At 38.7% G+C, this 23,469-nt stretch overlaps 1 protein-coding gene across 1 annotated transcript; it reads right to left on the reverse strand.

Annotated features, from left to right (window-relative positions):
* Positions 1-20,283: 20,283 nt before the first annotated feature.
* LOC139859751 (uncharacterized) lies at positions 20,284-22,666 on the reverse strand. Its single transcript, XM_071848525.1, has 6 exons — positions 22,626-22,666; positions 22,339-22,530; positions 22,137-22,146; positions 21,505-21,691; positions 20,846-21,045; positions 20,284-20,748 (listed from the first exon to the last, which is right to left on the reverse strand). Exons 1-6 carry the CDS (start codon positions 22,664-22,666, stop codon positions 20,284-20,286), a joined length of 1,095 nt encoding a protein of 364 aa, XP_071704626.1.
* Positions 22,667-23,469: the final 803 nt, after the last annotated feature.

The following is a 23,469-nucleotide window of genomic DNA, read 5'->3' on the forward strand; positions in this document are numbered from 1 at the left end:
TTGCAATAACAAGCAACCTGGTCCAGCATTCTAAGACTAAACACATAGATATTCGCTATCATTTCATTAAGGATCCTGTAGAGAAAGGGGATGTAGAGTTATACTTTGTGCCTACCAAAGTGCAATTAGTTGACATGTTCACTAAGCCCTTAGATGAACTTAGGCTAAAGTTCTTGATCAAAGAGATTGGCATGGTAGAGTATAGTGCTTGATATTCCTTAGATCTATTGGGACTTATTCTTGGGATCTTGTGTTTAGGGAGAGTAGATACATTCTAGGGGGAGCAACTACTTTCATATGCTTTGGATATCATCTTTTAAGGGGGAGCCTTTAGATTTATGATAACTTCCTGGATATAATTGTTCAATGGTTACGTAAGGGGGAGGTAACTCATTGATATCATATTTCAAGGGGGAGTTAATTCATTTTCTTGGGAATTTAATCAAAATGCTGATTTACATTCTTGTATATCACATTTTGAGGGGGAGAAAAGGGAGAAAATGAGAAAATTACTCAAAAATATTGTTTTTCAAAAGTGAATTCATAAATTCTTTGTTTTATATATGAAATAATTCACTAAGGCTTGTATACATCTCAGTATGCAACCCGTTTTAACAATTGGTATCACTGAAGATTTGTACTTTGTTCACTAATTCAAAGTTCTTTTAAGTACAAATCTTATTTTGAAAAATTCATAAAAATTGGAAAAGATAAAATCCAAAAATATTTGATTTTTACTGAATAAATGCTATTTTTAGCATTATACCGAATCTGACATCCAACAGTACAGATTCACTAAGTTCAAAGTTTTCAAAAATTGTCTCAGAATTGTTTATCATGAAAAGATTGAAATGAATTTTAATAGGAAAAATTAATTTGTCAAGATTTTGAAGTTAAATTGATAAAATTTTGAAAAGTGGACTGTATTCGGTAAAAGAGGCCCATTCGGTAAAGCCCATTCGGTACTTTATCTTTGGTATCTATAAAAGGAGGGTCAAAGTCAAACTAACTCTCTTACTGTGCTTAATTACCTACCGAGTCTTATTGAACATACCGAATCTGCCTAATCTACCGAATCCGTTCTTCTGTTCTTCAAATCTTTGGTATAATTTCATTTTAATCATTGCTTTAGATACATACGTGTAGATCTGAGATAATTAAATGTTTTTCAACCAGAAAAGATCAAAATAACTGGATTGTGACTCTCAATTTTGAAATTTTATTGATTATACCGAGTCTGAGTCGTATTCTACTAATCTTTGATTAAACTCAATTGATTTGGTTAATTAACATGAATTCTTGTCTACTCTGAGTTATATTAATTGATCTATCATTTGACCAAGTTTGATTACATGCTTAATTGATTGTTTGATGGATTCTGTATCTACCGAATATGTTCTATCTACAGTACCGAGTCTGTTCATACGATTAACATGTTGATCTGCTTCTAATTGAGTGGTTAATTGATTATGGTTATGATTTTACATGATAGAATATGCATGTTTGAGTGACTTTATGTTAATTTTGGAGATACCGAATATGTTCTTCTCTTGATACCGAGTCTAACTTTTGGTACCTTGAAACTTTCTGATTTTTATCTTCAAACACTTAACAGTTTTATTTTATATCTTTCTGATCTGAAAACTTAAGCTTATTTGGTTACAGAATCTCAAGTTTTCATGACTAACGAATCTGCTTGTATTGTGTTTAAAAATTGACTAAGTGTTGTTCTGATTCTTTGTGTTATATAATTGATTTTGCATGATGAATTTGTATTGTGATGAATATCATATGAATGTCATGATTGTCAATTACTTGTTCATATTTGAGTATAAAGGATTTTTATATCTTTGAAAAACCATAAAAATCATAAAATATAAAAGATAAAACATATACAAAGGATTTCAAAGGCAAATAAGAATAGAGATATATGTTTTATGTTAAATATCTTGTGGTCTTCTATTTCTTATTTATACAGCTAAATGACGAACAATCACTTCATCAACTCTGAAACCAACATTCCCTGCAACTACTGGACTGCAATTCTAGAGAGACACACTCTGTGGCCTGCTCTAAACTCTAGAGTCAGTGTACCTGTAACAGATCTGGAGCTACTTAACAGAACAATTAGGTTTGTGGAAGCTACATAACCTACTGCTGAAAATTCAGAGGGAACACAAGCTCATTTTGAATTTCAACTGAGAGGAGTTCAAGGGAGGAGGAGTATCACTAAGGCTGATTTCAGGAGGATATTCAGACTTCTTGTTGTGCAGAATGCTCCTGCTTTTCCTGCTACTCAACAGATGATGTCATCTGTCTTCGATCTTGGTTATGTTGGAGCCCGCAATGTTCCTCTGGCTAAGTTTCAGAAGAAATATCTGCACTCAAGGTGGTATGTGATCTTCTCAATCATCAACAGATGCTTGCTGATGACAAGGAGTGGATCCGACAGCCTGACTGTGCCTATGCTGAAGTTGTTCTACTCTTTCATAAGAGTAGAAGCTCCTGACTATGCAGAACTAATATGGGATTTGGTTTAAGCTCAAGTTGATAAACCAAGGGGTTCATACATCCCTTGCGAAAGGTTTTTCTGTATCTTTATCCATGATGCTATAAATGCTTGCAGAAATGCAAATATATTTGTACCAGGTACACATGGATTACAGATGAAACGATTTGGGGAGCTGAAGATGAATACCCCGATGGTATCTGATAATCAATTCACTGCGCTGATTCCAAATTGGCTAGTGAGGCTAGCTGAACCCCAAGACGCTCGTATGCGTTCTTATTTTGAGGCTGTAGGAATACCTCTTCCGAACCCGGTACAACAAGAACAAGTTGAACCCGCCGCGGTTTTAGCCCCAGAGGTTGTAGAGAAACCTGTAGTACAACCACCCGGACCAGCTAATCCTCTACTTAGGGTGAACCTTAAACGTTATAGGGTAGCACACCAAGCTCAACCCGTGAGGATAAGGGTACCTAGTCCAACTAGGATTGAACCAACCCTTTCCACAACACCCGAAGTGAGCAGTGACATCGACACTTCAGCAACAGCATCTGAATCATCTCTCGAACATTCTCCTAAGAGAACTCGATATATACCTGATGAGATGATTCAGACTCTGCCAACCCAACGAGTAACTAGATCTAGGACTTCGACACCTATCGTCCGCCAAACAGTTACTACAACCGTTGGTGATACGGACCAAGACCTAGAATCAATTAGGTCACCCTCACCCATTTCCGTATCACATCCAATAATAACAGTAAGCCCTACGCTAAATGAAGCGCAAGCTTTGGTAGGCAAGAGATCTAAACGCACGGATGGTAAAAAGACTACTAAGCCCATCCAATCTAAACAGGACTTAATAATAAATCCTACAAAGCAAGGTGCTTCGGCATCTAAGGAAGTAAAGTCTTCCTCTGCAGTAAAGTCTGCGTTGACTCAATCAATTGAGGAAACTCGATCATTGAAGTCCAGAACAGCCGAAGGGGAGCCGAAAAATCTTGAAAAGGCACCCTGCGTATCGGCTGGAAATCCTCCTGTGCCTCAACATATAACAGGGTCTCGAGGTCCGGCTTATCTTGATGAGGAAGATCTACCGCGTCCCATGGAAACGAGTCAACATGACAATCCTTCGGGATATTTATCAGACTTCCAGCAGACTGATCCCTTGGTTCATGAAAGTGATCCATTGGATCAAACCACTTCTCTTCCAGATTCTAAATCTCACGGTCTGGAGGAAGAGTCCTTAACTGAAAGAGATTTGCCACCTCATGGTATATCAATGATTTCGGGAGTCGGAGATAGCAATATTTCTGCAAGAGCTAAACTGACGGGTAGTTCTGCTACTCTGTCAGAGTCCCATGAGACTAAAGTCATAGAGGCGGATGCTTCGAAAGAAACTTCGTCGGTGACAACTCCGGTTGTTACCCAACCTCCATCAGAAGGGGATATCACGAATCTGACTAGTAGTATGTACAGCCCTACATATAAGAATAATACCGCACAATCATCCTTACCTACCCTCACAGCAACTCAAACACTTCCATCGACATCGCCTTCATCCGATGCTGCTGCTGCTGTTTCCATTGTTACTTTTCCATCATCACCCTCTCATTTACCACATTTCTATGATGCGTTAGAGCAAGAATATTTTAGTCGTATGTTTTCTAGAGTCAATCTTGATGTTCTTCGACGCACTTCGCTTCAAGCATTGTTTCATACTCGATATCCACTTACTTCCTGCTCTTCTCCTTTGAGTCCTCACCGTGATGATGAACATGACGATTCTGATCCTCAGAATAGCCATGAGGGGGAGATAGGAGTAGATGGAGAATATCTATCGATGAACATTTCAACCAAGGGTGGTGGTGTAAGGTCTTCATTAGATTCACAAGCTCAACAAGTTCAAACGGAATCAGAAATGGTTTCTACACATGATGAAATTGACGATAAGGAGCCTGAGCAAGTTATAATTCCAATTGTTCATAATGAGGCTGATAGTGGACCAGTAGATGAGGATTTGAACTTAAGTGATTTTTATCTTGAAGAAACGGATGATGATGGGTTTGTCATCTTAAGCAAGTTATCTTCAGTATCTTCAATTCCAAAAGATGTAGAGATTGTAGATGAAGGGAATCCTGATCCAGTAATAGAAAGTGATGATGAAATGGATTCTTCTGATAACGATGAAGATAATCTTTATGTTAATCCAAATGAAGATGATATCTTTGATCATATTGAAGATGATGATGTTCCAAATGATGACGCAACAAATCCTACTGATCATTCATTGAATTCTACACCCTCATCGAGTTCACATCCAACAAATGCTAATGAAAGCTCAACTTCTGGTACATCTACATCAAGTGAAAAAGTAAATTCCAGATTCAAATACAACCATGGAATATTCTTTAAGAATCAGGAACAAAGATTGTTATTGGGAGTTGAACATGATTTTATAACGTTACGAAACACATTCATCGAAGAAAATGCTTACAAGATCTTCCGCATCAATGATACACCAAGGAGTAAAAGGTTTACTTATATAGGTTCACGATTGCTTCCAGCAAGTGAAAGGAATTGGTATGAGTTTATGTGGAGGAAACATATCAACAAAGATGAAGATGATTTGTGGCTTCAAAGAAAATATCGTATTTCAGAAGTGTTGAATATTGCCCGAGTCGGAGTAGAGATAAGCGAAAAGAAAGACATCATCAGTCAGTTCCACGTTATTAGAGAAGATGAGAAAGAGTACAAGTTTACAGAAGCAGATTTTCATAATCTTGATATGCTTGACATCATTCACATCTACAACTACCTCAGTATCATCACCATTCGACCTTTTGCTAAGGCTCAAGCTTTGGAAGCTGTGAAAAGATATATGATGGAGACAATTGAACTAATGAGACGTGAAGATTTTCAAATAAGTCTCGAAGAAAATAGGAAAAAGATTCGTATAACGTGTCCGAATCAATTTACGGAGGGACTGAAGGATACGAGGATGTTTCAAATGCAATTCGAACCCGAAGGGTTTGTATTTGTAAATTCTCAAAAAGAAAAGGTGTTCATTCGTACTGAAGAGCTGAACAAATATTCAGATGGAACACTTATGGCTGCACTGAAGTATCTTAAAATTCGTCAAAGCAAGGTTGATGACTTTGATACAAAAATGGGATTTGGAGAGTTTATAAAGCATATCAGAGATCGTTTAAAGCTCCAAATCCGTACAAGATAGTTTGAGATTCTTCGTGGCCAGAGAAAGAGAAGGTATTTCAAGGAAATGGATGAATATCCATTACATGAGGGAGATCCAAGGAAAGCGTGGGGAGTCTGGAAAACTTCTAAGCAAATTTCAGAAAATCAAGTAGAAGTTTCAAAACCAGATGGCTCACGATGGAAACTAACATTTGGACCTCTCAAGATTTCACAATAGGATTATATTGTAAAGTTCACATTTAACACTAAGGGGGAGATTGTTAGGACCCCGAAGTTGTATAGTGTTAATGTGAATTAAGCTTAAATGAAGGTTCCTTAGAAGAGGGCTATATAAGGAACCTAAGTAGTCCTAATTAGATATCCATTGCATTGTAAATGAGTTCTAGAAGCTGTGGAATGTAATTTTACCGATTCTCTCTCATACCGAGTCTCCTTCCTACATACCGAATCTCACTCTATCTTATCATTTCTCTCAATCTCATCATGATCTGACCTATCAGTTCGAAAAGCCGTTTTCTCAATATCTTCCTCACGGACCCGCATTTGATGATAGCCGGACCGTAGGTCAATTTTAGAGAAATACGTTGCTCCTTGGAGTTGGTCAAACAAATCATCAATCCGAGGCAATGGATAACGATTCTTTATCGTCACTTTATTTAACTCCCGATAATCGATGCACATCCGCATACTACCATCCTTCTTTTTCATGAATAAAACTGTAGCGCCCCATGGTGAAGCACTCGGTCGAATAAAACCCTTTTCGAGCAACTCTTGGGTTTGATTTAACAATTCTTGCATTTCCGTTGGTGCTAAATGATAAGGAGTTTTAGTAATGGGAGTAGCCCCCGGAACCAACTCGATGCGAAATTCAACTCGTCTTTCCGCCGGAACACCCGGTAATTCATTCGAAAAAATGTCTTCGAATTCATTAACCACCAGAATTTCGCGAATGGATGGTGGCTCTTCACGAGTATCAACTACATGGGCAAGAAAAGCCATACCACCGCTAGTAAGAAAACGACGTGCCCGTGCAATAGTGCATAGTGGCACAATTCTTCTCCGTCTTTCGCCATGAACAATTAACTCTCCCCCACTAGGGGTCTTCACACGGATAGACTTTTCATGGCATGCGATATCGGCTCTATAACGATCGAGCCAATCCATGCCAATGACAATATCGAATTCACCCAAAGTCATCGAGATAAGATCAATTTTAAACGTTTCGGAACCAAACACAATATCACAATCATTACAAACATCAACCCCTAGCAACGTCTTACCATCCGCTATTTTAACTTCTACCGGATGACTTAACTTAGCTAGTGGTTTATTAAGCTTAGACACAAATCGCGGAGACATAAACGATAAATTAGCACTGCTATCAAATAGTATCCTTTCCGAATTAGACTTAACCATGAAAGTACCTGAGACGACTTCGTTGGATTGCTTGACCTCATCATTGGTCATCAAATAATTTCGTCCTCGAGCCGTACCCACCGCCTTTTCCAACTTCTTAACATGGTCGGTGTTCAAATCGGGACACTCCGGCCTTCGGTGCCCTTCTTTACCATAATTATAACAAGTGAGTTTGGGTGTAGATGATTGTTTCGGGCAATCATGAGAGATGTGACCTTTATGCCCACAGTTGTAACAAGTGACCACATGACCACCAGAATTTCCCCTCTTCACACTACCAACGCTTTCGGAGCCCTTCTTGCTCTTCTTGTTTGAAAAGTTCGAATGACTCGAACCCTCAAACTTTCTTTTACCGAAAGTAAAGCTACACTTTCTCAAAATGAGCGCCTCAAAACCCTTTGCCATGTTGAACAATTCATCAAAGCTTTTTACCACACTTACACTAATCTTTTCTTGATAGTTATCGTTCAAGATTCGGTAAAAATCATCTTTCAACATTTTATCATTCCCGACATACTCCGGGCAAAATTGGTTCTTTGACAAGAAAACGGATTTGAGAGTGTTCAAATCCATCAACCCTTGCCTCAAGGAACGCAACTCTTCCTTGAGTCTTGTAAGATCGGACGAAGTTCAGTATTCGTCAAAAAACTCCTTCTTGAATTCATCCCAAGTGAATTAAATGCATTGTTCTTCGCCATAAAGTTGGATCTTCGCGTCCCACCACAATTTAGCATCGCCTCTTAACATGCTACAACCATACCTCGTCTTTTTATCGAGAGGGCATTCACATGTACGAAAAGCCCCCTCCATATCGGAGATCCAACGGGCACTTTTAAGTGGGTCCCTTTCGCCATCAAAGGTGGGAGGTTGTGAATCCTTGAAATTCTTATAAAAGAAGTCCCTTCTTCCAACATTATCCTCTTGAAGGACAACCTTAATTTGTTCCTTTACTACATTGACTAGTAGCTCGTCAACCTTAATTTGTTCCTTTTAAGTGGGTCCCTTTCGCCATCAAAGGCGTGAACTAATTATGCGCTAATTTGTTCCTTTCCTTCCAACACATATCCATTCACACAAATAAACACATCATATACGTGTAACATCCCGCCTTTTTCCGTTTACTTTTCCGTTTAACTATTTAAATTCCGTTATATGATTATGACATCCCTCGTTATTTCGCATTTTAAAAATATCTCGTTTAGGTAATTCACGCACCCGCAACCGAACTCGAGGGACTAGTTTCGCCAAAGAGCCAAAGCGGTGACAAACTTGTGACTAGTCACCCCACCACCTATCTTTTTCATTTTCATTTTCCTTTTCTTCTTCTACTTCCACATTTTCTTTCAGTTCTCCATTTTGAAGAATCATCATCTAAATCCAAGCTAGCGGGTGTCTTGCAAAACAAATTACATATTTGAAATCCTTGCAACTTCCTCTTCGATTCCATACCGACTTCATTACATTTGGGTAACTTTCTAAAATCACTAGATTTGGTGTTCTTGATGTTTATAACTTATAAAGTTGTTAATTAGTGTCTATGCCTCAAGTCTAACACGAATATATGATTTATATGTTCGATTTTGTTATTTGAAGTAACTAGCATGAACATAAACTTTGGTGTGTTTAATTTGGTGATTTGGTTGTTTGAATGATATTAAATGTCATAAATGCATGTATTAAATGTGTTCCTAACATCACGAGCTTCAATTTCATGTATAGGTTGCTTGAGAAAACTCCATAAACTTGATTAGTGATTTTGGTGAATTTGGGTTAGGGTTTGATAAGCTTGAAATGAATATTTGATGCATTGAATGCCATGAATTATTGTTAGTAAGTAGTTAGTTGTATTGTATGCTCGATTACCTACAAAATGGCATGTTGTATGTATGCATTAAATGTCCGAATCATAAATGTGCACTTATCAAATTTGAGTATTAAATGTGTGCATTAATTGATCATTTACTTTGGAAAGCCGATTGTTACAAATAACGTTTTTGGTTGGTGAAAACGTATTTAGTTGTGTTCTTTGTCAAATTACCTTTCTAACGATATAAGATAAGAGTTCTAAGTATTAGCGGTTTGCGAGTTATGCTTGAAAGTGTTTTGAATTGAGACTTGGACATTTGAGACTGACCAGGTACCAGCTCCCGTGTATTGTCGCGGCGCGGCAATCCTGGGTCGCGGCGCGGCCTAAGCCGTGTTCAGGTTCTAACCTACATGTCAATTATATGAAAAATGTTTGGCACCCTATGGACCTCCGATTCACATGAGACTTGTTCTAACATGTTTATATATGAATAAAAATCTCAGAAAAATAGTTCAGGACCCGACCCGAACGTGTTGACTTTTTCGTTGACTTTGACCGACCAAAGTTTGACTTTTGTTCAAACTTAACCAAATGATTATGCAACCTTCCTAACTTGTTTCTATACTTGTGTCTTGCATGAAACTTGACAATTTGATTCACATACTACATAATCGAGTCGTAACTAGCCATAGGACTAATTGAACATCTTTGACCTATCGGGTTTACCGTTATTGATACGACCTATTTGTTTAGGTCAAGACTAGCACTATCCTTCGCACACGTTACTTTGTGAAGTACTTTTCATACGTGCACTCAAGGTGAGATCATAGTCCCATCTTTCAAACAACTTTTTATGCTTTAAACTATGGGATGAGAAACATATACGTATCATGCTTTTACACTTTGAACACAAGTACGAAAACGAACATTCCACGTACGGGTTTGAATAAAAATCTTCAATTCAATTATCATTAGTTACACTTGCAGGGTGTAAACGTGAACTTATATTATGTGATCACATGGGCTTGACGAGCCTCATTCTAACACTACGCAAAGGGTGCAAAACAGTTAAGTTTGATAATTGGGTGCCCGCGAAACAGATAACAACTTTGGAATGCAAATGATTTTGATAATCATATTATATTAAATCTTGTGGTTCAAATGCAACGTTTACTAAAACACCTATGATTTCACCAACGTTTGAGTTGACAGTTTTCTATATGTTTTCTCAGGTCCTTGAAAGCTACTTGATACATGCTTCCGCACTCTTTTTGATACTTGCTTGGATGTCGAGTATACATGCATAGTTGGAGCGTCTTTTGACTACTTTAAATTGTATCGCATAGGTTTCATTAGTACGTCAAACATTGTAATGTAACTATATTTTTTGAACTACATTTGTAAACTTGAAACATCCTTTTTCTTATGAAATGAATGCGACATATTTTGGTAAAATTTCATGTTAAAGACTTATGACCACGTAACGGGACCTAAGTAGTCGGCGCCGTCAAACATGATTTGGTCAGGTCGCTACAGATGGTATCAGAGCATTGGTTGTAGGGATTTAGAGTTCATTGGTGTCGACCCCGAGTCATAGGGTACATTGGTGAGTCTGGACTACAACCGGCATATAGACTTGAAGTAGGAATTACTTGAATACTTGTGCATTATACTCGAACTCGTCTATCATATCTAATTCTTATTCAATCTTAATCTCACGTTACTTAATTTAATTGACGCGCCACCTTGACTATATGTATTAGTGTCGAATGCACATATGAATTAGGGTAATATAATTTCCGGGATTATATTACGGTGACTCATACGAACATTCCGACATTATGACATAAAGAATTTAAGGCGAGTCAAGGACAATTTCTCTCTATCCTTATTCCACATCATGGTTAGTATTATTAAGAATACTAATCAACGGTATTCTTGTGTTTTGAAGGAACAATGCCTCCTCGTCGTGTGCCACGCCATGAGACTCCCGAACAAGCACTACAACGAATGATAGCCACCGCCGTGGAAGCGGCCATGGCCGATCACTCCTCCAACAATAACAACAACCACAACAACAATCAAGGGGCCGGTAACTCAAGCGAAGGGTGCTCCTACAAAGCCTTCATGGGGTGCAAACCTCACACTTTTGATGGAACCGGGGGACCGGTTGTGCTCACTCGATGGTTCGAACAGACGGAAGCCGTTTTTAGCATAAGCAGTTGTCGGGACCAAGATAAAGTCAAATATTCCACTCACACCTTTGCCGGTATCGCCCTCACGTGGTGGAACACGTATGTACAATCGGTGGGTACCGATGAAGCTCACGCCCTCTCTTGGGCCGATTTAGGAGAAAGGATGATCGTCGAATTTTTCCCTCATGAAGAAACACGAAAGCTCGAACAAGAGCTAAGAACTTTAAAGGCGGTCGGAAATGATCTCAAGGCCTACAATCAACGATACGCCGAGCTATCCTTGATGTGTCCCAACCTCGTGAACCCCGAATCTCAAAGGGATGAACTCTATATGGATGGTCTTCCAAAGAGCATCAAACAAGGAGTGATGTCATCCAAACCCGCTAACCTACATCAAGCTTTGAACATGGCCCGCCAATTGATCGAAACGGTTGACGAAATTGTAGTTTCGGCACCTAAGGCCAAGGATAAATCGGGCGGCAACAAAAGAAAATGGGAAGCCCCCCAATCAAGCAACAACTACAACAACAACTTCACCAAAAAGCCTTTCACCTCCGACGCCAAGAAAAGTTATGGCGGAAATAAACCCTTTTGCAACAAATGCCACAAACACCACTATGGTGAATGTAGCAATCTATTTTGCCACCGGTGCCAAAGGGGTGGTCAGGTGGCCAACGATTGTAGAAGTGCCGCCCCCGTCGCTCAAAAGGTGCCCAATGCACCAAAAACGGGTACTTGTTATGAATGTGGCCAAACGGGTCATTTTAGAAATGCGTGTTCGAAGAAGAAAGCGAACACCAACACACGCGGATGAGATTTCAACATCAACACCGAGGAAGCCCGAGATGACAATGAATTAGTCACGGGTACGTTTCTCCTCAACAACATTTATGTTACTTGTTTATTCGATTCGGGTGTCGATAAGAGTTTTGCATCCAAGACTTTGACACATTCTTTTAATACTCCACCACTTCCACTAGATGCCACTTATACCATTGAAGTGGCCAACGGAAAACTATTGAGTGCCAACACATATTACCGGGGGTGTACGTTAAACATTTTGGGTAATGAGTTTGAAATTGACTTGATACCCATGGAACTAGGAAGCTTCGATGTAATAATCGGTATGAATTTTCTAACTAAAACGAAATCTCACATCCTTTGTGATCTTAACGCAATCCGAATTCCTATCGAGAATGGTGAACCTTTGATCGTCTATGGCGATAAGAGTTGCACCGGACTCAACCTCGTTTCATGTATTAAAGTTAGAAAACTACTCCGTAATGGTTGTTTTGCGATCCTTGCTCACGTTAAGAAAGTCGAGTCCGATGAGAAGCACATCGATGATGTGCCAATTGTTAGTGACTATTCCGATGTATTTCCCGACGAATTGCCGGGTCTTCCACCTCATCGACCGGTTGAATTCCAAATCGATCTTATTCCGGGAGCCGCACCCGTAGCACGTGCACCATATAGACTCGCTCCATCCGAAATGCAAGAATTGCAAAGTCAAATCCAAGAACTACTTGATCGTGGTTTTATCCAACCTAGCCATTCACCTTGGGGCACTCCGATTTTGTTTGTTAAAAAGAAAGACGGATCCCTACGAATGTGCATTGATTATCGTGAACTAAACAAATTGACGGTTAAGAACCGATATCCTCTTCCTCGCATCGATGACCTCTTTGATCAACTACAAGTGTCTTGTGTATATTCAAAAATTGATCTCCACTCGGGTTATCATCAATTAAGGGTTAAGGGGGAAGATGTCTCCAAAACAGCTTTCCGAACTCGTTATGGTAGCTATGAATTTCTTGTAATGCCATTTGGTCTCACTAACGCACCGACAGTGTTCATGGATCTTATGAACCGCGTGTGCAAACCGTATCTTGATAAATTCGTTATCGTGTTCATCGATGATATTTTCGTTTATTTAAAAAGCGAAGAAGAACACGAGGAACACCTCCGACTTGTGCTTGAACTTTTAAGACAACAACGACTCTATGCCAAATTCTCCAAGTGTGAATTTTGGTTAAAGGAAGTTCAATTTCTTGGTCATGTTGTAAGTGACCAAGGTATTAAAGTCGATCCATCAAAAATCGAAGCCATTAGTAAATGGGAGACCCCTACTACTCCTACTCACATTCGTCAATTCTTGGGTCTCGCCAGATACTATCGTAGATTCATCAAAGATTTCTCTTTGGTTGCTCGTCCTCTAACCGCATTAACTCACAAAGGAAAGAAATTCATTTGGGCGACCGAACAAGAATCCGCATTTCAAATCTTGAAAACAAAGCTAACCACCGCTCCTATCTTGTCACTTCCCGAAGGCAATGACGATTTTGTTGTATATTGCGATGCCTCGAAACATGGTTTTGGGTGTGTGTTGATGCAACGAACGAAAGTCATTTCTTATGCTTCTCGACAAATCAAAATTCATGAACGAAACTATACGACACATGATCTCGAACTCGGAGTCGTTGTCTTTACACTTAAAATGTGGAGACACTATCTTTATGGAACCAAGAGTACTATCTTTACTGATCACAAAAGTCTCCAACACATCTTCGATCAAAAGCAACTAAACATGAGACAACGAAGGTGGATTGAAACCTTAAACAATTACGATTGTGAGCTTCGTTACCATCCCAGGAAGGCAAATGTAGTATCAGATGCCTTAAGTCGAAAAGAAAGAGCGGTGCCTCTTCGTGTCCGAGCTTTAAACATCACCATCCACACCAACCTTAATAGCCAAATTCGGGTAGCCCAAGATGAGGCTATCAAGGATGAAAACATTTCACACGAGCTCTTAAACATTCTAGTCTCTCGATTCGAAACTAAGGAAACCGGACTCTGATATTTCACCGGAAGGATTTGGGTGCCTAGTTATGGGGACCTACGAAGTCTTATTTTAGATGAGGCCCATAAGTCACGATACTCGATTCACCCTGGTGCCAATAAGATGTACCACGACCTTAAAGAACAATATTGGTGGCCGAACATCAAAAGGGACGTAGCTACTTATGTTGCCAAGTGTTTGACATGGTCCAAAGTCAAAGCCGAATACCAAAGACCGTCCGGTTTACTTCAACAACCCGAAATCCCGCAATGGAAGTGGGAAAGAATAACGATGGACTTCATCACCAAGTTACCAAAGACAACGGGCGGCTATGATACCATTTGGGTTATTGTTGACCGTCTCACCAAATCTGCACACTTTCTCGCTATGAAAGAATCCGACAAAATGGAGAAACTTGCACAAATTTACATCAAGGAGATCGTAGCCCGACACGGTGTACCTTTATCGATTATCTCCGACCGAGATGGCCGTTTTGTTTCTAGATTTTGGCGTACCTTGCAAGAAGCGTTGGGAACGTGTTTAGACATGAGCACCGCATATCATCCCCAAACCGATGGAAAAAGCGAACGCACAATTCAAACCTTAGAGGATATGTTACGGGCTTGTGTGGTTGATTTTGGAAAAGCTTGGGACAAGCACTTACCTCTCGCCGAGTTCTCTTACAACAATAGTTATCACGCGAGTATTAAAGGCGCACCTTTTGAAGCGTTATATGGCCGAAAATGCCGTTCTCCTCTTTGTTGGGCCAAAGTAGGCGACGTACAAATCACCGGACCCGAACTCATTCACGAAACCACCGAGAAGATCGTTCAAATCCGAGATAGGCTTCGGACGGCCCGGAGTCGTCAAAAGTGCTATACCGACAAAAGACGCAACGACCTTGAATTTCAAGTCGATGATCGCGTCATGTTAAAAGTCTCACCTTGGAAAGGTGTCATTCATTTTGGAAAATGTGGGAAATTAAATCCGCGGTATATTGGTCCCTTCGAAATCTTGGAGCGTATTGGAACCGTTGCTTATCGTTTAGATCTTCCGCCTCAATTGAGCTCCGTTCATCCTACCTTCCATGTATCTAACTTGAAAAAGTGTCTTGCCGAACCCGATATCGTCATCCCTCTCGAGGAACTTACTATTGATGACAAACTCCATTTTGTGGAAGAACCGGTAGAAATTGTGGACACCTCCGTCAAGACATTGAAACAAAGCCGAAACCCGATTATCAAGGTTCGTTGGAATGCTAAAAGAGGACCCGAGTTTACTTGGAAAAGGCAAGATCAAATGCAAAAGAAATACCCTCACTTATTCCCGATTCCGGAAACGCAAAATTTCGAGGAAGAAACAACGACTACTACGCCTACTTAAATTTCGGGACAAAATTTCTTTTAAGGAGTAGGTAATGTAACATCCCGCCTTTTTCCGTTTACTTTTCCTTTTAACTATTTAAATTCCGTTATATGATTATGACATCCCTCGTTATTTCGCGTTTTAAAAATATCTCGTTTAGGTAATTCACGCACCCGCAACCGAACTCGAGGGACTAGTTTCGCCAAAGAGCCAAAGAGGTGACTAACTTGTGTCTATTCACCCCACCACCTATCTTTTTCATTTTCATTTTCCTTTTCTTCTTCTACTTCCACATTTTTTTTCAATTCTCCATTTTGAAGAATCATCATCTAAATCCAAGCTAGCGGGTGTCTTGCAAAACAAATTACATATTTGAAATCCTTGCAACTTCCTCTTCGATTCCATACTGACTTCATTACATTTGGGTAACTTTCTAAAATCACTAGATTTGGTGTTCTTGATGTTTTTAACTTATAAAGTTGTTAATTAGTGTCTATGGCTCAAGTCTAACATGAATATATGATTTATATGTTCGATTTTGTTATTTGAAGTAACTAGCATGAACATAAACTTTGGTGTGTTTGATTTGGTGATTTGGTTGTTTGAATGATGTTAAATGTCATAAATGCATGTATTAAATGTGTTCCTAACATCACTAGCTTCAATTTCATGTGTAGGTTGCTTGAGAAAACTCCATAAACTTGATTAGTGATTTTGGTGAATTTGGGTTAGGGTTTGATAAGCTTGAAATGAATATTTGATGCATTGAATGCCATGAATTATTGTTAGTAAGTAGTTAGTTGTATTGTATGCTCGATTACCTACAAAATGGCATGTTGTATGTATGCATTAAATGCCCGAATCATAAATGTGCACTTATCAAATTTGAGTATTAAATGTGTGCAATAATTGATCATTTACTTTGGAAAGCCGATTGTTACAAATAACGTTTTTGGTTGGTAAAATGTATTTAATTGTGTTCTTTGTCAAATTACATTTCTAACGATATAAGATACGAGTTCTAAGTATTAGCGGTTTGCGAGTTATGCTTGAAAGTGTTTTGAATTGAGACTTGGACATTTGAGACTGACCAGGTACCAGCTCCCGTGTATTGTCGTGGCGCGACAATCCTTGGTCGCGGCGCGGCCTAAGCCGTGTTCAGGTTCTGACCTACATGTCAATTATATGAAAAATGTTTGGCACCCTATGGACCTCCGATTCACATGAGACTTGTTCTAACATGTTTATATATGAATAAAAACCTCAGAAAAATAGTTCGGGACCCGACCCGAACGTGTTGACTTTTTCGGTGACTTTGACCGACCAAAGTTTGACTTTTGTTCAAACTTAACCAAATGATTATACAACCTTCCTAACTTGTTTCTATACTTGTATCTTGCATGAAACTTGACAATTTGATTCACATGCTACATAATCGAGTCGTAACGAGCCATAGGACTAATTGAACATCTTTGACCTATCGGGTTTACCGTTATTGATACGACCTATTTGTTTAGGTCAAGACTAGCACTATCCTTCGCACACGTTACTTTGTGAAGTACTTTTCATACGTGCACTCAAGGTGAGATCATAGTCCCATCTTTCAAACAACTTTTTATGCTTTAAACTATGGGATGAGAAACATATACGTATCATGCTTTTACACTTTGAACACAAGTACGAAAACGAACATTCCACGTACGGGTTTGAATAAAAATCCTCAATTCAATTATCATTAGTTACACTTGCAGGGTGTAAACGTGAACTTATATTATGTGATCACATGGGCTTGATGAGCCTCATTCGGACGGTTCGCTACCGTTAGCAGATGAAATATATTTTCGGGTCTAGTGTATGTTCTAACACTACGCAAAGGGTGCAAAACAGTTAAGTTTGATAATTGGGTGCCCTTGAAACAGATAACAACTTTGGAATGCAAATGATTTTGATAATCATATTATATTAAATCTTGTGGTTCAAATGCAACGTTTACAAAAACACCTATGATTTCACCAACATTTTCGTTGATAATTTTCTATATGTTTTCTCAGGTCCTTGAAAGCTACTTGATACATGCTTCCGCACTCTTTTTGATACTTGCTTGGATGTCGAGTATACATGCATAGTTGGAGCGTCTTTTGACTACTTTAAATTGTGTCGCATAGGTTTCATTCGTACGTCAAACATTGTAATGTAACTAGTCTTTTGAACTACATTTGTAAACTTGAAACATCCTTTTTCTTATGAAATGAATGCGACATATTTTGGTCAAACGTCATGTTAAAGACTTATGACCACGTAACGGGACCTAAGTAGTCGGCGCCGTCAAACATGATTTGGTCGGGTCGCTACAATACGTACATGTATACTTATCCCACTCACCTTAACACCAAGATGATGATTATGCACTTCCGAAAGCTTCAAAGCAAAGTACCTAATAAATTAAGTACACTTTCAATACACAAACTAGTTGGACTAGACACCGACATTTAACACTTGAGCATTTAATGACCCGATTGCATTAAATGACTCATTTACACCAAAACCGCCCATTAACGGCCAAGACCCATTATAAATCACTAAAAGCTAGTAATTATAGTCCAATATCAACAACTAACACCATCTAGGGTATTTTCATACCCATCTTGCCCAAACTTGGTCAACATTACCCATTTGACCCATTTTAACACTTAAACTTACAAATTTGGTCAAACTTAACCCATTTACAAACCTTTCAACATTTAGCAAGTGTATTAGTGCCTAACAACACAATTAACACTTACAAATCTCAAACAACAAGACCAAAGCCTAGGTTATAGCTTTTAGGGTTTTCCTTTCATCCATATAACCCAAATTCGCCCATTTAACTCCCAAATGGGTCATACAAGTCTCAAGTAACCAAAACCCTAGCCATAAACCAATTAAAACTCAAAACATAGAGTTAAGACTTACCAACACTATCAAATCGTAGCTAGAGACGTAGGGAACAACTTTAAAACTTGGACTTGGGTGAGATTTGGTCTCCTTCTTCTCCAAGTGAGCTCTCTCTCACAAGAAACTCAACTCTCTCTCTAAAATTGAATTTAGGTAGATGAAGATGTGATAAATGAGTATAGGATAAGCTTGAACCAGTTTTAGACTCCCCAAAACCAGCCACAATGAAAAGACTAAAGTGCCCGAAAAGATGCCATTTAAAATGGCTAAAAAGGTAAAACAGCGACATTTGTCGCGTTTCGCGACACCAGGTGACATTTTGCGACACCCAAATGCGACAAACCAAAATAAAACGCGATAGGGTAGACAGAACTGGGTTCCAGAAGTTGTCGCGTCCCAGCCAACTTTGTCGCATATCGCGACGACTCTAAACGCGATATAACATGTTCAAACGTGACATGTCGTCTGATCAAACCGTTATCTACATTTTCAAACCCTTAACTATACCCAATCAATCATAGATACATTATTAATGTACACGAGGTTAAAAACTTACCTTAAGTCCTATAAGGGGAAAACGGGATGTTGCACGTACGAAACTCATTGATTTGAGGTATCATTTTATTCGAGAACGTATTGAAGATGGTACTTTGACATTGGAGAAAGTCCTTGGTATGAAGAATCCCGCGGATATGTTTACTAAGGTGGTGTCAATGGACAAGTTGAAGTTTTTAATAGCTTCAACGGGTCTTCTCATGAACTAATGAGAAAGAGGTGACCGACAAGGGAGATAGAGAGATGATGATTCGATTCTAACAAGAAGTGTTGAAGACCTTGTATCAAAAGTCTGCTTATCCAGCGTATGTGATAGGAGTGTGCGTGTCACAAATGGAGTTTGGCGGTAAAGGGTGCTTTGGCGATCTTAGTTAGGGTATGATGGGTTGACAAAATGTGAGTCATGGTTTTGACTATCTTCAAGTAGGAGATTGTTGGATGTGAAGGATATCAAAACTTAAGGATTCAGACGAACAGGGGAGGCGTGCCGCGGCCTTGGAAGGTGCATCGCGGCCTAGGACATGAAACAGAGCATCAGATTGGGAAAACGACTGTCCAGAGAATTGCCTTGGTGGTGCGGCGCGGGCACCAATGACGCGGCACGGCTTCGTCTGGCGAGAAGTTTCCAAATTTATGTTTTTCTTGTACTCCAAGGTTTTTTTGGCCTATATAAGCATCCTAATGTAACCCTCAGTTGTATCTACGAATTATACAATAAAAATCTCTTTTGTTGGTTCGTGGATTAAAGTAATCGACATTCAATTACATATAACCACGTTAAATCTCGCGTCTTTAATTCTTTAATTATTGTTCTTTCGTTTGTGGATTGTGGAAGGACAATTCTCTGGAATTACTCTATTGTTTGAGTCCTATAATCCTTACATTTTCGTGTATGTCAGTTACATATATTAAAGTGATAAACACATAATTGGTAGAGTTTTAATAATATATTTATCGGTTATAATGGGTAATATTTCCTTAATTTTTTTAGCATTTTCTTGTATTTTTTTAAGTATAACTTAATTTATTTGAATTCATTAAATATAATGTTAGTTACACAATAATTACATTACCTACGACGCTATGATGCAATGTTGATGACATTTGTCATTTTGAAGTTTAAGAAAGCGTCAAATTTATTTTTTTTCGAAAGGCCGTATGTATTTTATATCTCAAAATCACACAGTACAAGAGCTACAGGCTCTTTACAAGCCAACTAGCCCAGAAATATATACAACAATATATTCTCCAAATGTAGATGCTAAGATAGAAACTCAATACTCAACAAAACAAAGAATTAGGAAAAGCAACTTAATGGATTATGAAGCCAATTGGGCCAGTCGAACTCCTTTGTCTTGCATCTCTTCGTGATCCACTCGAAGCTTTTAACTTGAATTTCATTCACCGCAACCGAAACATTCCAACAACAATTTTTAAAGACTTTCTCATTTCAGTTCTTCCAAATCAAATACCCGCATGTCCATATAACCGCTTGCCACACTTTTTTACCCAAATTCGAGCCAATGTTACTCGAGTTACCTTGTAGTAGATCATTCACGTTGGTATTTGTGTATCGATTCAACCCCCACCAGTCAAATATTGTCGCCCATAATTCCTTTACAATAGAACATGATAAAAGAGAGTGGTACAACGATTCGATATCGTTGTCACATATTGGACAACATACCGAATGTTGATCGATCCCTCTTTTATCGAGTTCCACCATCACCGGTAGTCTTCCTCTTCTCACTCTCCAAACAAAAACCTCTACTTTTTTAGGCACCAAATTATTTCGTAAGGTAGTCCTAATTGTTGTACCTGTATGCAATAGCTTTGAATCAATTACGTCTGAGAGAATCTTTGTTTTGAAGATCTCATTACCTGCCAAGGAGCATTTCCACCCGTCTGTTTTGGTCTGGAATAATAGCAGCCGATTGTAGCAGACCTTTTAGTTCATCCAGCTCACTCATTGCCCGACCCGCTGGTTCACAAATCCAACTTCAGCTCCCTACCCAATTTGTCTCGTCCCAACGAAGCCTATCTCCAACAGTAGGAGCTAGATCAGCCTCCAAATGCGTGAGCCTTTTGAACCTGTTTTTGAGTTTAAAGTTCCCAAGCCATAGGTCGTTCCAAAAGGAGGTGGACAAACCGTTTCCAATGTACCTGGTGAACGAGTCTCTGAACACAATCCCTAGTGAATCAATGGAACAACCTGCTTTTACGATATTAGACCACACCGAATTATATGGTACATTATAATGGCCATTGTCAACATGAAAAGGACCACCCGATGGTCCATAAATACTTGAAATGACTTTGACCCACAAGTTTAACAAACCCCCCCCCCCCCCCTTTTCAAAAGGAACAAGTGTTTCCTCCCATTTAACCCACCCAATTTTTGATTTATTACGTGTCCCGCCCCAAAAAAATATCATCTTACAAACTCAAGTTTTTTTTATCACACATGGCGGGGCACGAAAGAGTGAGAAATAATACAATGGAAGACTATTCAACACTGATTTCAGGATAGTCAAGCGTCCACCAGTAGACATCGAACGTGCCATCCAATCCGAGAGTCATTTCGAGAACTTATTTAGAACCGGGATACAATTGTCAAATTTATGCATACGACCACCAACGGGGAGACCCAAGTAAACGAAAGGAAAAGTACCAACATTACAACCGAATATCCTTGCCATGTTCTCAACCTCACTTCTATCCACACTCACTTCAAATAAGTTACTTTTGACATAGTTAACTTTTAGACCGGAGGTAAGTTCGAGGCATTTAAGAAGCTTGAAGAGGTTACGGATGTTATTTTCACACCACTCCCCAAAGAAGATCGTATCGTTCGCATACTGGAGGTACGATATTTTAATTTTGTCAGCCCCAATTTCCACACCTTTGAATTTGTTGTTATGCACAACACCTTTTAGTTAAAACATTTACTTTGCCGCAATAATGAAAAGAAAAGGCGATAGTGGATCACCTTTTCTCACCACACGTTCTAATTTATATTCATTGGTTGGAGATCCATTAACAAGAACCGAGACCGAGGCCGACCTGAGACACGAATAAATCCAACTCCTCCACTTTATACCAACCCCATGATCTCCATAACCTCCATCAAAAATTTCCAATTTAAAGAGTCAAATGCTTTCTCGAAGTCCACTTTGAAATTAAACTTTTTATTCAATTGTGTCTAAGGAATTCAAGAGATCCGTTTGCAATCAATGCCCCGTCAAGTATATTCCTACCCCGAATAAACGCACTCTGCTCAAAACCTATAAGATTTGGAATTACCTTCCTAAGCCTATTGGAAAACATTTTTGCAATAACCTTATAATAGCTCCCTATTAAACTTATTGGTCGTTAGTCATTTAAGGTCAATGGATCCGATTTTTTAGGGACAAGTGTATTGAAGGAAGCATTACAACCGCTCGATATTCTCCTGAAAACCAAGATTTCATGAATTTCGGCCAATAGATCCTCTTTGATTACGTACAAGAATTTCTTATAAAATCTCAAGTTGAATCCATGCGGTCTGGGAGCCTTGGAGCTCCCGCAATCCTTAATCGCACTCCACACCTCTGCTTCGCTAAAAGGTTCTTCCAATAACACGACTTCATCAGGTGAGAGCCTATTAAAGTCAAGCCCCGAAGTATTGTCAGCAGGCTTAGTAGCATTCTGATCAGGCCTGTTAGAGGCAAGCCCATTTGAAACGGCCCAATGGAGAAACTATGGTCTGCGACCGTCTTTCACGCTGAAAATATTGCTGAAGTGATCACAAACTGCCATTTTAACTTCTTTAGGGTCTTCACTCCAATTACCATTGATGTTCAATCAACGAATATTACATTTATAATATTTCCTCTGGATGGAAGAGTGGAAATACTTGGAGTTTTCATCCCTGATGTGCGTAGAGGTGTATATAAAATATTTTATATTTTACAAGGAAATACTATTAAATACGATACAATTTTACACAAGTTATTTATTTATTTATAGAGTGGATATACCTAAACCTTGCTACAACACTTATAGGCAGTGTACCTAATCGTACAGTAGTGTAGTTTTTAGTAAGTCCGGTTCGTTCCACATGGAGACTTAAACTAGTTCAACGCTATATTAGTTTTAATTGTAAAAATACAAATATATTTATATAAGTAATATAATTATTATAAAAGGGGGTTTTTACCGTTTAATGACCGGTTTGTCGATTTTAAACTTTAGTCGCAGTTAAAACCTAATGTAAAATATTAAAAATAAATATAACTTAATTTAAAGCGTAAAGTAAATAACGATAATGAAATTGCGATAAATAAAAGTGCGATAAAATAAAATTGCGATAATTAAAGAGAACGACAATTAAAAGTGCAATTAAATAAAATGACAATAAATAAAAGTGCGATAATTAAAAGTGCAATTAAATATGAAATAAAAGAATTATGCTTATTTAAACTTCCGTAATCATGATGTTTGACGTGTTGATTTTAGTTTATTACCATGGGTTAATTTTCCTTTGTCCTGGATTATTCAATATGTCCGTCTGGTTTTTGTCTATAACAGTCCATCAGTCATAAATATAAAGTGCGAGTGTCCTCGTCAAATTATCCTTATATCCGAAGTCAAATAT

This window comes from Rutidosis leptorrhynchoides, chromosome 7 (assembly GCF_046630445.1).
Source record: "Rutidosis leptorrhynchoides isolate AG116_Rl617_1_P2 chromosome 7, CSIRO_AGI_Rlap_v1, whole genome shotgun sequence".
NCBI classification, from domain to species: domain Eukaryota; kingdom Viridiplantae; phylum Streptophyta; class Magnoliopsida; order Asterales; family Asteraceae; genus Rutidosis; species Rutidosis leptorrhynchoides.

What these genes read in the sequence shown, in the direction of transcription:
- LOC139859751 (XM_071848525.1), bottom strand. Translation starts at nt 22,666, where the DNA reads ATGGTAATTGGAGTGAAGACCCTAAAGAAGTTAAAATGGCA. An exon ending in GATATTCGGTTGTAATGTTG is followed by an intron (nt 21,046 to 21,504) that starts GTACTTTTCCTT and finishes TCGTAAAAGCAG; the next exon opens with GTTGTTCCATTGATTCACTA. An exon ending in GTTGGGACGAGACAAATTGG is followed by an intron (nt 20,749 to 20,845) that starts GTAGGGAGCTGA and finishes CTATTATTCCAG; the next exon opens with ACCAAAACAGACGGGTGGAA.